Below are 12504 nucleotides of genomic sequence, written 5' to 3' on the forward strand. Positions count from 1 at the left end.
ATGGATTATATTAGTCGTTGAAGTGTGGGTTTTGTAGAAGTTAAGTGGTCTCACGTTTGCTACAGTAGATAACCTATAATATATTACTGCATTTGATCAGATTCGTCTACTTAAACTCTAAACGCAAACGGTATTACTAACAGTATTTTTATTTAGAAATTTCGGCCACATATTTATATTATTATTATCCACGAAACTGTCAATAACTGTATAAGGATCTTCAATTCCTAAGAGTTCAAGTTTTTTAACGTATTTTTCCTTTTCCGCGGGTGCGGTTCTTTACATACAGTGAACGCGTCCAGCGCTGGTGAACAGCTGATTGTGTTTACGTCTGGTGTACACCACTGTGGCGGCGGGCGTGGGTATCACGTGATTTAGGTCACGTGTTTGCAAGGACTATACTTTTCTATAAGTTAAAAAACGTATGAGTGTTTTTACAATAATATTAAAAATACAGTTATTAATGTTTTACTTACTCTCTACTCGATATTCTCAGCGATTAGACAAAAAAAAATGAATGGCAAGTTCGTGTCAAGCACTAATCTCCACTGTTAGAACTAAATCAGTAACCATTAAAAGTATACGTTTCTGAAATTACCACGAAACAATGTTAAAAAATTAAATCACTGTATCATCGTTTTGGCGGCCATCATTGCCATGACGATGGTAAAAAAAAAATAGTATGCCAAGCGACAGGTAGTTAGGGTTAGCAATTCTAACCCTAACTGTACTGCAAGTTAAATACATCAACAAAAAACATTTTTTTTAACTTTTAATTTTCTGGAGCTGAGTGTATGCTGGCTACAATGATTCTGGAGCTGAGTGTATGCTGGCTACAATGATTCTGGAGCTGAGTGTATGCTGGCTACAATGATTCAGATAGAGAGATTCAGTGTGTTAGGAACATTCTCTGATGAATTTCATTTTTTTTGTCACAGGTTCTGGAGAGTCAGAATTTCCTGCTTTTTCTTCAGATGGCCCCTCTTCTGTTGGCCCCTCTTCTGTTGGCCCCTCTTCAGTTGGCCCCTCTTCAGATGGCCCCTCTTCAGATGGCCCCTCTTCAGATGGCCCCTCTTCTGCCTCAACAGTTTGATCTGCACTAGGTCTGACAACAAGAGCGTCTGTTGCTGAATCATCTTTTGGTTGTACTGAGTCAGTATGATAGCCTAGCCCCAGATGTCCCCTTTTCCCTGCTACAAGTCTGTATTCTAGACTTTGTTCAAACTGCTCCGTCAGTTCTTCAGTCAGGTGCTGCTCTTCCTTTTCTGAAAAAAAAAAATTAGATATTACGGAGTAGGACGAGTAGAGTGGTACCTCACCACATTAGGGATGGATGTAACTAACACCACATTAGGGATGGATGTAACTAACACCACATTAGGGATGGATGTAACTAACACCACATTAGGGATGGATGTAACTAACACCACATTAGGGATGGATGTAACTAACACCACATTAGGGATGGATGTAACTAACACCACATTAGTGGTATACTTAGATGAAATCCTTATGAAAGTTGCGTCAGTTTGGTGTATAGCTCATGCATTGAAACAAGTAAAATTCCCTTTAGAACCTGATGGTCTATGAGTAGGGGTGTCAAACTGATTTTTTAAAACGGTCCCAGAGCTTTTTTTAAAGTTGCTATGTCAAGAACTCAAAATTCTAAGATAGTGGGCACTAAATTTGTTCATATATCTTAAGTAGTTAAAAAAGTTATGACGTTTTAAAAAACTATTTTTTGACTTTTTCCAACACCCTAAAATGTACCATGTTTGAGAGGTTATATCTGTAAAAGTATATGTCAAAAATAAAATCTTTTGAAAACCATGCATCACATTTGCTGATTTTTCTACTTTAAACTATACCCATATATTGTTGATACTGGCGACAAAGTGTACGATCACGTGACCTTTTACATTTAACAGAAAAAAATATTCAGCTATTCTAAAAAAAATTGAAAATTAATTGCAACATAGTTTTCGAAAGTACCCTTTGTCGGAAAAGACAAAAATATTTGAACTAAGCAATCAGAAAAAAATTAGACTCCGATACAAAGTGAAGTGGGGTTTAGCTCATCGTACAAAGCTGAAAAATTACGTGGAAGTCTAATCATTGAACGACGTTATAGCTTTAATATTTAAAATGGTGACCAGAAAGATGCGCAAACGGAAAAAAGCGCACACAGAAAAAAAGCGCAAACAGAAAAAAAAGCACAAACAGAAAAAAGCGCAACCAGAAAAAAGCACAACGAAAAATGCGCAAAGAGAAATTTTAGCACAAAGACCTCTATATGGACTAGATGACACATTTATACATGATTGTTAGGGCTGCTGTGAGAGTGTCGCGTTTGATCACGTGATCTACCACCATTTAAAGCATGCCACTACCATGTGCATTCACATCACCATCATACAGGCGATAATCGCTTTAAACAATGCCTATTATTTTCTAGGTCAACATTTAACTACTATTCTCGTATAAAGAAACATAAAACTATCCTTGATATCGACATTACACGAAGTATCTCTCACATTCTCCCTAGTCCGAACTACCTAGCTTGCATACCATAACAACCCCCTCCTATGGCAAAACTTCACTCTCTTTCATCCGAGTCATCAAACATGCATTCGTCATATCTCTCGCACCAACATTCATTCGCACCAAAATACCCTGCTAAAACACACATCATAAGAATGATGTATTTAATATTATTTCATCATGATGCACCTACCAACCTACCTACCTACCAACCTATCTACATACTTACCTACCTACCTATCTACATACTTACCAACCTACCTACCTACCTAGGGCTAGGACTAGGGTTAGCGTTAGGGCTAGGGCTAGGTTAATGTCCTGTAGCCGTTCAGTACATGCTTTGGTTGGTGTTAGGATTGTTACATATAAGTATTCGCATAGATTTAGAGTACGGAGCCTTTTCTTTACATGTTTTCATTACCCATCAAACTTTAGTCTATTTTAGTTATATTGAGATTAAAGAATGTAAATAAATAATACACATAATTCTGTAAAATAGGAACGATTGGGAGGGAAGTGACATATATCGCAGAAAATTTAGAGGTTAGGTAGGGTATAAATGGTGGGGTTGTGAAAGTTTGGCGGTCCATTCTCTAATAAGCAGTCTAGGTCTCGTTCGTACTTTCAAACAATAAATAAGTTAATTATATACAGACTTCGTGTTGGTTTATTGTCGACCCTGTCCTCACCTCACAACAGTTGGTTGGGTGACGCTTACCTTGTCATGTTAAAATAAATAGCATGTTATTGAGTTAGTTCGAAGTGAGTTTTCATCCAAGCCCAACGCACTAATTAAAACTGTCGCAAAAGATGTAACATATGTCAATGATGTCAATGAATTTTCATTAAAAGAAAAAGATGTCTAGTGCAGTTTACGAAACTAACGACCGTCACCAATACTTTTTCTGTGTGCGCATTTTTTCTGTTTGCGCTTTTTACTCTTTGCGCTTTTTTTGTTTGCGCTTTTTTCCGTTTGCGATTATACGATGTCAGAATCACATGGTAATTTTCAAATTTCTTAGTTTTTTAACATTTAATATATTTAGTCTGTTATGAATATTTTTTTTAGTATCCCCTTAAAGGCTATTCAATTCTGCACATTTTACAGGTATTTGTAAAGAAATACGTTGAACGATCAAAAAGGCCCGGGAGTTGAATGAGAGATGGGTCAAAATCCGTTACTCGACTGCCGTTGAAAAATCATGTTGGTGATAGTTTTCAATTGGTAAATGAGATATATTGTTTAATATCAACAACTATAAAAATTACACATAATTAGAGGGCTTTAAAATCTACTTTTTAATGGTACCACGCTTATTACTATACGAGCCCTTTTTATTATCGAAACTACGAAGTGAAAAGCTACTAGGCCTATATTTGGGCGACGTGGGCGAAAACAGCATTTTTTACGGCAGTTTGAAATACCTACTATGAGGGAAAGTGAAGTAGACTTCACCTGTTTTGGTGACCTCTGCATATATTGTGGTCAGCACTATGCCTGCTGCCTTTACTTTCCCTAACATAGGTTAGGAAGTCGCATGATTATTGTTTAATCCTATCATTATTGTTTAATCCTATCATTATTGTTTAATCCTGTCATTATTGTTTAATCCTATCATTATTGTTTAATCCTATCATTATTGTTTAATCCTATCATTATTGTTTAATCCTATCATTATTGTTTAATCCTATCATTATTGTTTAATCCTATCATTATTGTTTAACCCTATCATTATTGTTTAATCCTATCATTATTGTTTAACCCTATCATTATTGTTTAACCCTATCATTATTGTTTAACCCTATCATTATTGTTTAACCCTATCATTATAGAGTCCTTGCAAACACGTGACCTAAATCACGTGATACCTACGCCCGCCGCCACAGTGGTGTACATCAGACGTAAACACAATCAGCTGTTCGCCAGCGCTGGACGTGTTCACCAGCGCTGGACGTGTTCACCGTATGTAAAGAATCGCGCCCGCGGAAAAGGAAAAATATGTTAAAAAACTTGAACTCTTAGGAATTGAAGATCCTTATACAGTTATTGACAGTTTCGTGGATAATATAAATATGTGGCCGAAATTTCTAAATAAAAATACTGTTAGTAATACCGTTTGCGTTTAGAGTTTAAGTAGACGAAGCCGATCAAATGCAGTAATATATTATAGGTTATCTACTGTAGCAAACGTGAGACCACTTAACTCCTACAAAACCCACACTACAACGGCTAATATAATCCATGGGTAATAACCAATCTGGGTAGCATGTTATACAATTTAAGACCCTTATAATCCAGCAGGGAAGTAATCAGACACATTAATACTGACGTTCAACCCTCATGATGGCTGCCCCCACCTGTATCTAGCCCACAATAAAACCTAAGAGGAGTCTGCCCTGCCCTCCCCTGAAAATGTCTCACCTCCGTGATACCCAGCCCCACAGAGATAGTATTTCTTATATAATTTTGACCCTCAGGGCCCAGCAGGGAGAACAAAGGGGAAAGTCCCACTGCTCTCCCCTCAACACTTCTCACCTCGGTGTCATGTTATGTCATTTATAGCACACATGGCTTATCAGGGGAAAGCATTAAGGCATTAAGAATCTTAACTCTGGACAGCTACACACCAGTATACTAGCTACACACTAGGTGCCTACTGTAAACTACTAGACTGTAGGCCCTATGTAGACCTGCAATTGTATCAATTGTAGACTGGGTCCATTGTTATTATTCTAAACCATCTCACTTATAATGTTTCTAGCTTGATTTGTTTCTTTTATAAACAGTGGATTTTAAAAAAAAATTAGCCTAATCATTAACCAAATAATAATAATGTGGTTATTTGTTGTTGGCTGGTATGATCTAGATTGTACTACTAGGCTACAAAAACTTAGTAGACCAATTACTAGATATGAATTTGAATTTAATTAAACTCAGTCCAGTATCAGATACATATTGCTGTAAAAAGACAACAAAGTAGGTAGGCCTTAGTAATTTATTAAAGCCTTCTACTACAATAATATCAACTACATGCTTGTATAAAGTTTTTACAATTTAATTTAAGTAGCAGATTCTAGATCTAAGTCTAGTCATACAATCTATTTCAATTTCAGAAAATTTCGTTTGCTAAAAAAATGATTAGATAATAGAGCGATATTTTAGATCTTAGAGACAATTAAATGCTTTATTAGGCCTATTATGACTACTTTTGATTTATTATGGGTGTATTTTGAATCGAATGTAGATCTAAAGTAATTAAATTTAAGTAAAGAAGTAGATTCTAGATTCTATGTCTACCCAGCGGAGCCAGGTATTAGGCCTACTATTAGATCTTATTATTCTTATTATTACTTTTGACTTTGTCTTTTACTATTAGTATTTGTGAAGGTCGAGCATATTTGTTTTATTAATAGTTATCTTTTATAATTAAAATGAAGTTTATTATTTTACTGTCCTTACCTGAAACAAAGTATCGAGAACTGCATTTGATCAGATTCGGCTACTTTAACTCTAAACGCAAACAGTATTACTAACAGTATTTTTATTTAGAAATTTTGTCCACATATTTATTTATACGAAACTGTCAATAACAGTATAAGGATCTTCAATTCCTAAGAGTTCAAGTTTTTTAACGTATTTTTCCTTTTCCGCGGGTGCGGTTCTTTACATACAGTGAACGCGTCCAGCGCTGGTGAACACGTCCAGCGCTGGCGAACAGCTGATTGTGTTTACGTCTGGTGTACACCACTGTGGCGGCGGGCGTAGGTATCACGAACGGACGTGACGTCATATGAAAGGACTCTATTGTTTAACCCTATCATTATTGTTTAATCCTATCATTATTGTTTAACCCTATCATTATTGTTTAATCCTATCATTATAGTTTAATCCTATCATTATTGTTTAAGATGACTTAAAAATTTTTAACTGCATTTGTTTACCTTTTGTTCTGATATTAATTTTAATTATCAAAACAAATCAGTAGCCCAGAAAATGATTTTGAAATAAATGCATTTGTTCCACAGAAGCAAAGATGCTCTAACTATTAATGTGTATTGTTCTCATGCTATGGAGTGTGTTGTCTTCTAGACTTCAAGTAAACTGCTGATGAAATGGGTGGGCTTAGTTGGCTGTAGTCTCAATCAAGTTATTTGTTTGATTTTCTTCAGGATCGGCAACTTTTTTTATTATCAAAATTAGTTTAACACATGGCAGAGCATTTCATTTTCTATTTTTGATCAGTTTTAGGATATAAGGCAGAACATTTCATTTTCTATTTTTGATCAGTTTTAGGATATAAGGCAGAACATTTCATTTTCTATTTTTGATCAGTTTTAGGATATAAGGCAGAGCATTTCATTTTCTATTTTTGATCAGTTTTAGGATATAAGGCAGAGCATTTCATTTTCTATTTCTGACCAAAAGAAAATTAAACAATTTGTTGTGACGGCATGTTATATAATTTATTTTCTGCTCCCTTATATTACTTATACCCAGTGTAAAGAACAAATCTACTGCAGCTAAAAAGTGTTTGGTAAACAATTAACATTCATTTAGGCTGTGAACAGCTTGCCTGACCCATCTGCAGAGGGTGTTGTCAAGCTAGGTTCACAGTAAGTGTTGTCAAGCTAGGTTCACAGTGGGTGTTGTCAAGCTAGGTTCACAGTGGGTGTTGTCAAGCTAGGTTCACAGTGGGTGTTGTCAAGCTAGGTTCACAGTAAGTGTTGTCAAGCTAGGTTCACAGTGGGTGTTGTCAAGCTAGGTTCACAGTAGGTGTTGTCAAGCTAGGTTCACAGTGGGTGTTGTCAAGCTAGGTTCACAGTGGGTGTTTTGTTGTCAAGCTAGGTTCGCAGTAGGTGTTGTCAAGCTAGGTTCACAGTAGGTATTGTCAAGCTAGGTTCACAGTGGGTGTTGTCAAGCTAGGTTCACAGTGGGTGTTGTCAAGCTAGGTTCACAGTGGGTGTTGTCAAGCTAGGTTCACAGTGGGTGTTGTCAAGCTAGGTTCACGGTGGGTGTTGTCAAGCTAGGTTCACAGTGGGTGTTGTCAAGCTAGGTTCACAGTGGGTGTTGTCAAGCTAGGTTCACAGTGGGTGTTGTCAAGCTAGGTTCACAGTGGGTGTTGTCAAGCTAGGTTCACAGTGGGTGTTGTCAAGCTAGGTTCACGGTGGGTGTTGTCAAGCTAGGTTCACAGTGGGTGTTGTCAAGCTAGGTTCACAGTGGGTGTTGTCAAGCTAGGTTCACAGTGGGTGTTGTCAAGCTAGGTTCACGGTGGGTGTTGTCAAGCTAGGTTCACAGTGGGTGTTGTCAAGCTAGGTTCACAGTGGGTGTTGTCAAGCTAGGTTCACGGTGGGTGTTGTCAAGCTAGGTTCACAGTGGGTGTTGTCAAGCTAGGTTCACAGTGGGTGTTGTCAAGCTAGGTTCACAGTGGGTGTTGTCAAGCTAGGTTCACGGTGGGTGTTGTCAAGCTAGGTTCACAGTGGGTGTTGTCAAGCTAGGTTCACAGTGGGTGTTGTCAAGCTAGGTTCACAGTGGGTGTTGAGTAAAAAAAGTGAACTTGTTTTGTTTGTTCAACAGATGCAACAGTGGCACACAAAACTTACTTTCTCGTCTGTGAAGCGAGTGGCTATCCCCTATAACAATCTTCCCATGATGCTCTTTCTAGAAGTAAAATTAAAATTATTTAAAATTGCTATTGGTGAAGACAGTGCCTAAAAAACAGACTCACATCCCACAAAGACACATGTCTAGAGCCCACATAAGACATGTCTAAAAAGCCCACATACGACACATGTCTAAAGCTCACATAAGACACATCTAGAGCCCACATAAGACACATGTCTAGAGCCCACATAACACACATGTCTAGAGCCCACATAAGACACATGTCTAGAGCCCACTTAAGACACATGTCTAGAGCCTACTTAAGACACATGTCTAGAGCCCACATAAGACACATGTCTAGAGCCCACATAAGACACATGTCTAGAGCCCACATAAGACACATGTCTAGAGCCCACATAAGAGTTTAAGACCACATCCAAACAAACACTGTGATTCTAACCTTTAACCTTTAAACTGTTACATGATTTCAAACAAATGTCATATGTTCACTGTCCTCACCTTTGCAGCTCCCAGAAGTCGGAGAAACTTCTCATTGCGATCTTTGTCCCCCAGGTCGGCAGTTTCCCAGCTGTTGGCTGAATGAACCTAAAGAATACTCAATGCATCTTTATTCAATCATCACCTACTAACAATCATTCCAATCAACTGAATTTAAGAAGGACTTGTTACATTCATTTATTACAAGCTTGTTAACTTAGCAGTCATCTTTTAAAAAACTATTTTTTTCTTTATCGAATACAGAGTATTGAGGAAGTATTGTAAGAAAAAAAGAAAATCGAATTGAGATTTTCACAAATCTCGACGTTTTAGACCTCCCTAAGTCGGAAAAACTAAATTTTGTAATCTTGTCTGTGTGTGTCTGTGTGTGTCTGTGAACATGATAACTTGAGTACAGTTAAAGCTAGGTTGATGAAATTTCATATATAACTATTACATCAAATTTGTAGTTCTATATCAACTTTGCAGGAATTTCCGGTAAACGGGTGGAACTTTTTCTACTTTCAGTTGTTCAAAAGCCTATAACTTGAGTAAAAGGTCTAATTCTCTGTTTTCTGTCAAATTTTGAGTAATTTCCGGTGACCGGAAGTAGTACTTTACGCTATTTCTAATTTCTCATAAAACGCACATGAATTTATAAAGTACTAATGTTCCTCACTTTTATGCATGCATTGTTTGCAGTTCACTTGACGCGCATGTCTTTTTTCTATGAGATTCTCTTCTATTTTAACAAGTTAAAGTATGTAAAAATTGATTATAAGCATGTCCATATCCCGAGTTGCCATCCTGCGTAGTATTATATAAGAATATTCGAGAAAATTTGAGGAGATCACTCCCGCTTTATTTTGGGATTTCAGGGGAAACCGTGTTTGGTTTATTATTCAATCATCTATTAATCTACATTTGATACAAGTACATCACAAAAGGCCTGTCTTTAAATTTAAGCCATTTATTAAATTTTTATAATTAATTATTAATAAGCCATCTTTCTTTCACATTTCTATAGTTTCTGATTAAGTAATAAGTTGAAGTATGCCTATAACTATGATATATAGTGACTAATAATATCTATATATAGAATTCTCTTCATGGAGGGACCATGCAGGACACCATGTAAGCACGCTCTCTAGGCATATCGCTACCATCCCACCCCCATCAGTCTGATGAGCTGTGGTTCATGCAAAATGTTTACAATTGTAGAGCTTTGTCAAATTAGTGACGGCTATTAGGGGCAGATAATTTAGTTTTTTAAACTATATGAAACTAAGTTACTAAGGGGAGGTAATATAAAGTTCTGCTTGATCTTTTCATTTTCGTCTGTAAACTAAAATTGTCATCACAGATGGCTGCTTTTACGTTCCCGGAAGGGAGGCTGAGGATAATCATCACACAAGCTACTGTCTAACTGTCGTACTGATAGTGTTTTAAAGCAAAAAAAATATTTTCAGTCACAGCATTGGTAGTGAATTACACTAAGGTAGGCTTTTTGATGAGAATTACAGAATGATTTTTTTTATTAAAAATGTATCAATAATAGCTAGAACACTAGTAAACTAAGCTAATTTAACATATTTTAACTTTCTGTGCAAAGTCATTATTACTGAAAAAAATTCCAAAGTCAGGTCAGCCTGTAGCACTCTCCACTGAACGTGACAGAAGGAAAAAAAACTTCACCTGTGACCTTCATTAAAACAGAATTTGCTTTTTTTTTATTTTTTTATTTTTGGTAAACATGTGCTTAATCTTACCCAACAAGTGATAAAAATTTGAAAATTAATTTTAATTACTGTTGTAAAGTAAGATAAACAGCTTAATAAACACATGCTTTCTTGAGGGGGGGGTGGCCCGGGTGTGGCACATCGCAATTATAACTTTATATTTCTGTGTTTTATGACTATATTTGTTCACAATCAGCATGCTATGTTTTTAAAATTGATAAAGGGTAAGTATACCAAGTTATAAAATCTGCAATCTAACTAATAATATTTTTTAAATTGAAACTAATAATTCATACTTTCAATTTAAAAAATAATAAAAACGATCATCAACGAAGAAAGCGTAAACATTCTATTTTTAGGTGTGACATAAAAAACAGTCATAAATCTTGCCAAATGATTGGATTCTTGCGCGGCAAACATTTTCCCGCGCCTTGTTTTCACCAAACAAGAATATAATAAAATGGCATTATTACTTACACCCTCAAAAGCATTGTTGTCACCCTAATTATATTAAACAATTCTATTTTTATTTGATAGTAAAGATGTTATACAAATTGAATATTACAATAAAGTTATTGAAGAACGCACCTGCTTTAGTTTATTCGACTTGAACCGCAAGCTAAGTAAGCGTGACTTTCTCTCGACGGCCTTGTTAAATACAAATAAAGAAATTAGGTCAAGCTGCCATTATTAAAATGTTAATTATTCGCCCCCGTAAATACATGGGCAGTTTCGAGAAAAAATCTATCCAATTACGATATAATCCTTAGTTTTAACTATCATGTACTTCATAAGAAAGAAATGATTCGATATTTTATATGGCCGCCCAAAACACGGGTGCTTCAAAACCGCGAGAACGAGATTTCATGAATCGAAAAACCTACACTAAGTGTAATTCACAAATTTAAAATAATCATACTGAAAAGTAGAAAATAAAAAAATAAAAAAAATAAATAGCTGCTTAGCAGCATATGCTTATGGGTTACACTTTACAGCGTGTGTCAGCTCGTAAAATATAATCCAATATAATAAACTATCTGACTATCAAGATCCTACAACATTGAACATTGTTTTATATTTTATAACAAATCAAACCTGTTGTTGAAGTAGTTTGCTTTCGTCATGTCCACTTATACTACTTCTGTTACTGTGGTTACGTATGTCCTCAATGCTTTCATTGTCATTATTTGATGAACTCATACTTTTTAGTGCACGAATACTTATTACTTTAAATGTAACTTAAGTCTTAGATTATATTTTCTAGTGTCTAGTCTATGTTGTTTTTAAAATATTGTTACAAATTTTTGCACGATTTTAAAAGAATGATCTGCAATATTTGAATGGCCTCCCTTGGTAACGCTGTATTTTTTTTCGCAATTTATAATTGTTGGAAGACGTTTATTTTATTTTTTTTTTTAAACTAGGTTTAATGTATTTTTAATTAACTACAAATTGATAACTTCAGACACCATTACGTCAGTATGTTAAATTAAAAAAAAAAACAAAGATAAATTCAGTTGAATTGATTAAAAATGTTAGCATAGATTCACAATGGTGTGGGGAGGGGGGGGGGGGGCTTGTGGCGGAGATGGAGTGAACATTGAACAAGTTTTATTTTTAGAAAAATCAATGCCTCTTCTTGACGGATTAATATAGATCTAATGTCTGTACAAATCGTCGTCATTAGGCATAAATGTGGGTCCTAGAGCAAACCATGTATTATCTAACTTATCAGATGTAAGTGCACCGTCCACCTAACGGATATTGGAGTGACAACAAATCGGAAAATTTCAAATTAACATATTCGATGTTGAATCGTGATTGTTACGATGCTGATTAATTGAAAGACTTTCATTCAGCTTTTCATTGACACCAACAAAACTATAAACCAATGGTTCTTGACGTTGTTGTGATCGACCCCCGTGGGTTCGGTAAGTTTCAAGGGTTCGATGGAGGTGAAGATACACCCGACTCAAATGATTCGCGATCAAATTTTGTTAATGCCGACGATAGAGCTTTTAAGAAAGGTTCGGTGAACGCTCGTGTGAAACTGGTGGGGTTCAGTGAATGTGCTTATAAAACTGGTGGGGTTCGGTATCCCCAAAAAGGTTGAGAACCACTGCT

General features: G+C 36.0%; 1 protein-coding gene across 1 annotated transcript; it reads right to left on the reverse strand.

Moving 5' to 3' along the window:
• Nucleotides 1–761: 761 nt before the first annotated feature.
• Nucleotides 762–11742, reverse strand: LOC131954237 (small acidic protein). The gene is made up of 4 exons (XM_059317804.1): nucleotides 11476–11742; nucleotides 8663–8749; nucleotides 8143–8200; nucleotides 762–1265 (listed from the first exon to the last, which is right to left on the reverse strand). Exons 1-4 carry the CDS (start codon nucleotides 11578–11580, stop codon nucleotides 898–900), a joined length of 618 nt encoding a protein of 205 aa, XP_059173787.1. The 5' UTR covers nucleotides 11581–11742; the 3' UTR covers nucleotides 762–897.
• Between the last annotated feature and the right edge of the window lie 762 nt (nucleotides 11743–12504).

This window comes from Physella acuta, unplaced genomic scaffold (assembly GCF_028476545.2).
Source record: "Physella acuta isolate Inbredline_101_S28 unplaced genomic scaffold, ASM2847654v3 ptg000982l, whole genome shotgun sequence".
NCBI classification, from domain to species: Eukaryota; Metazoa; Mollusca; class Gastropoda; family Physidae; genus Physella; species Physella acuta.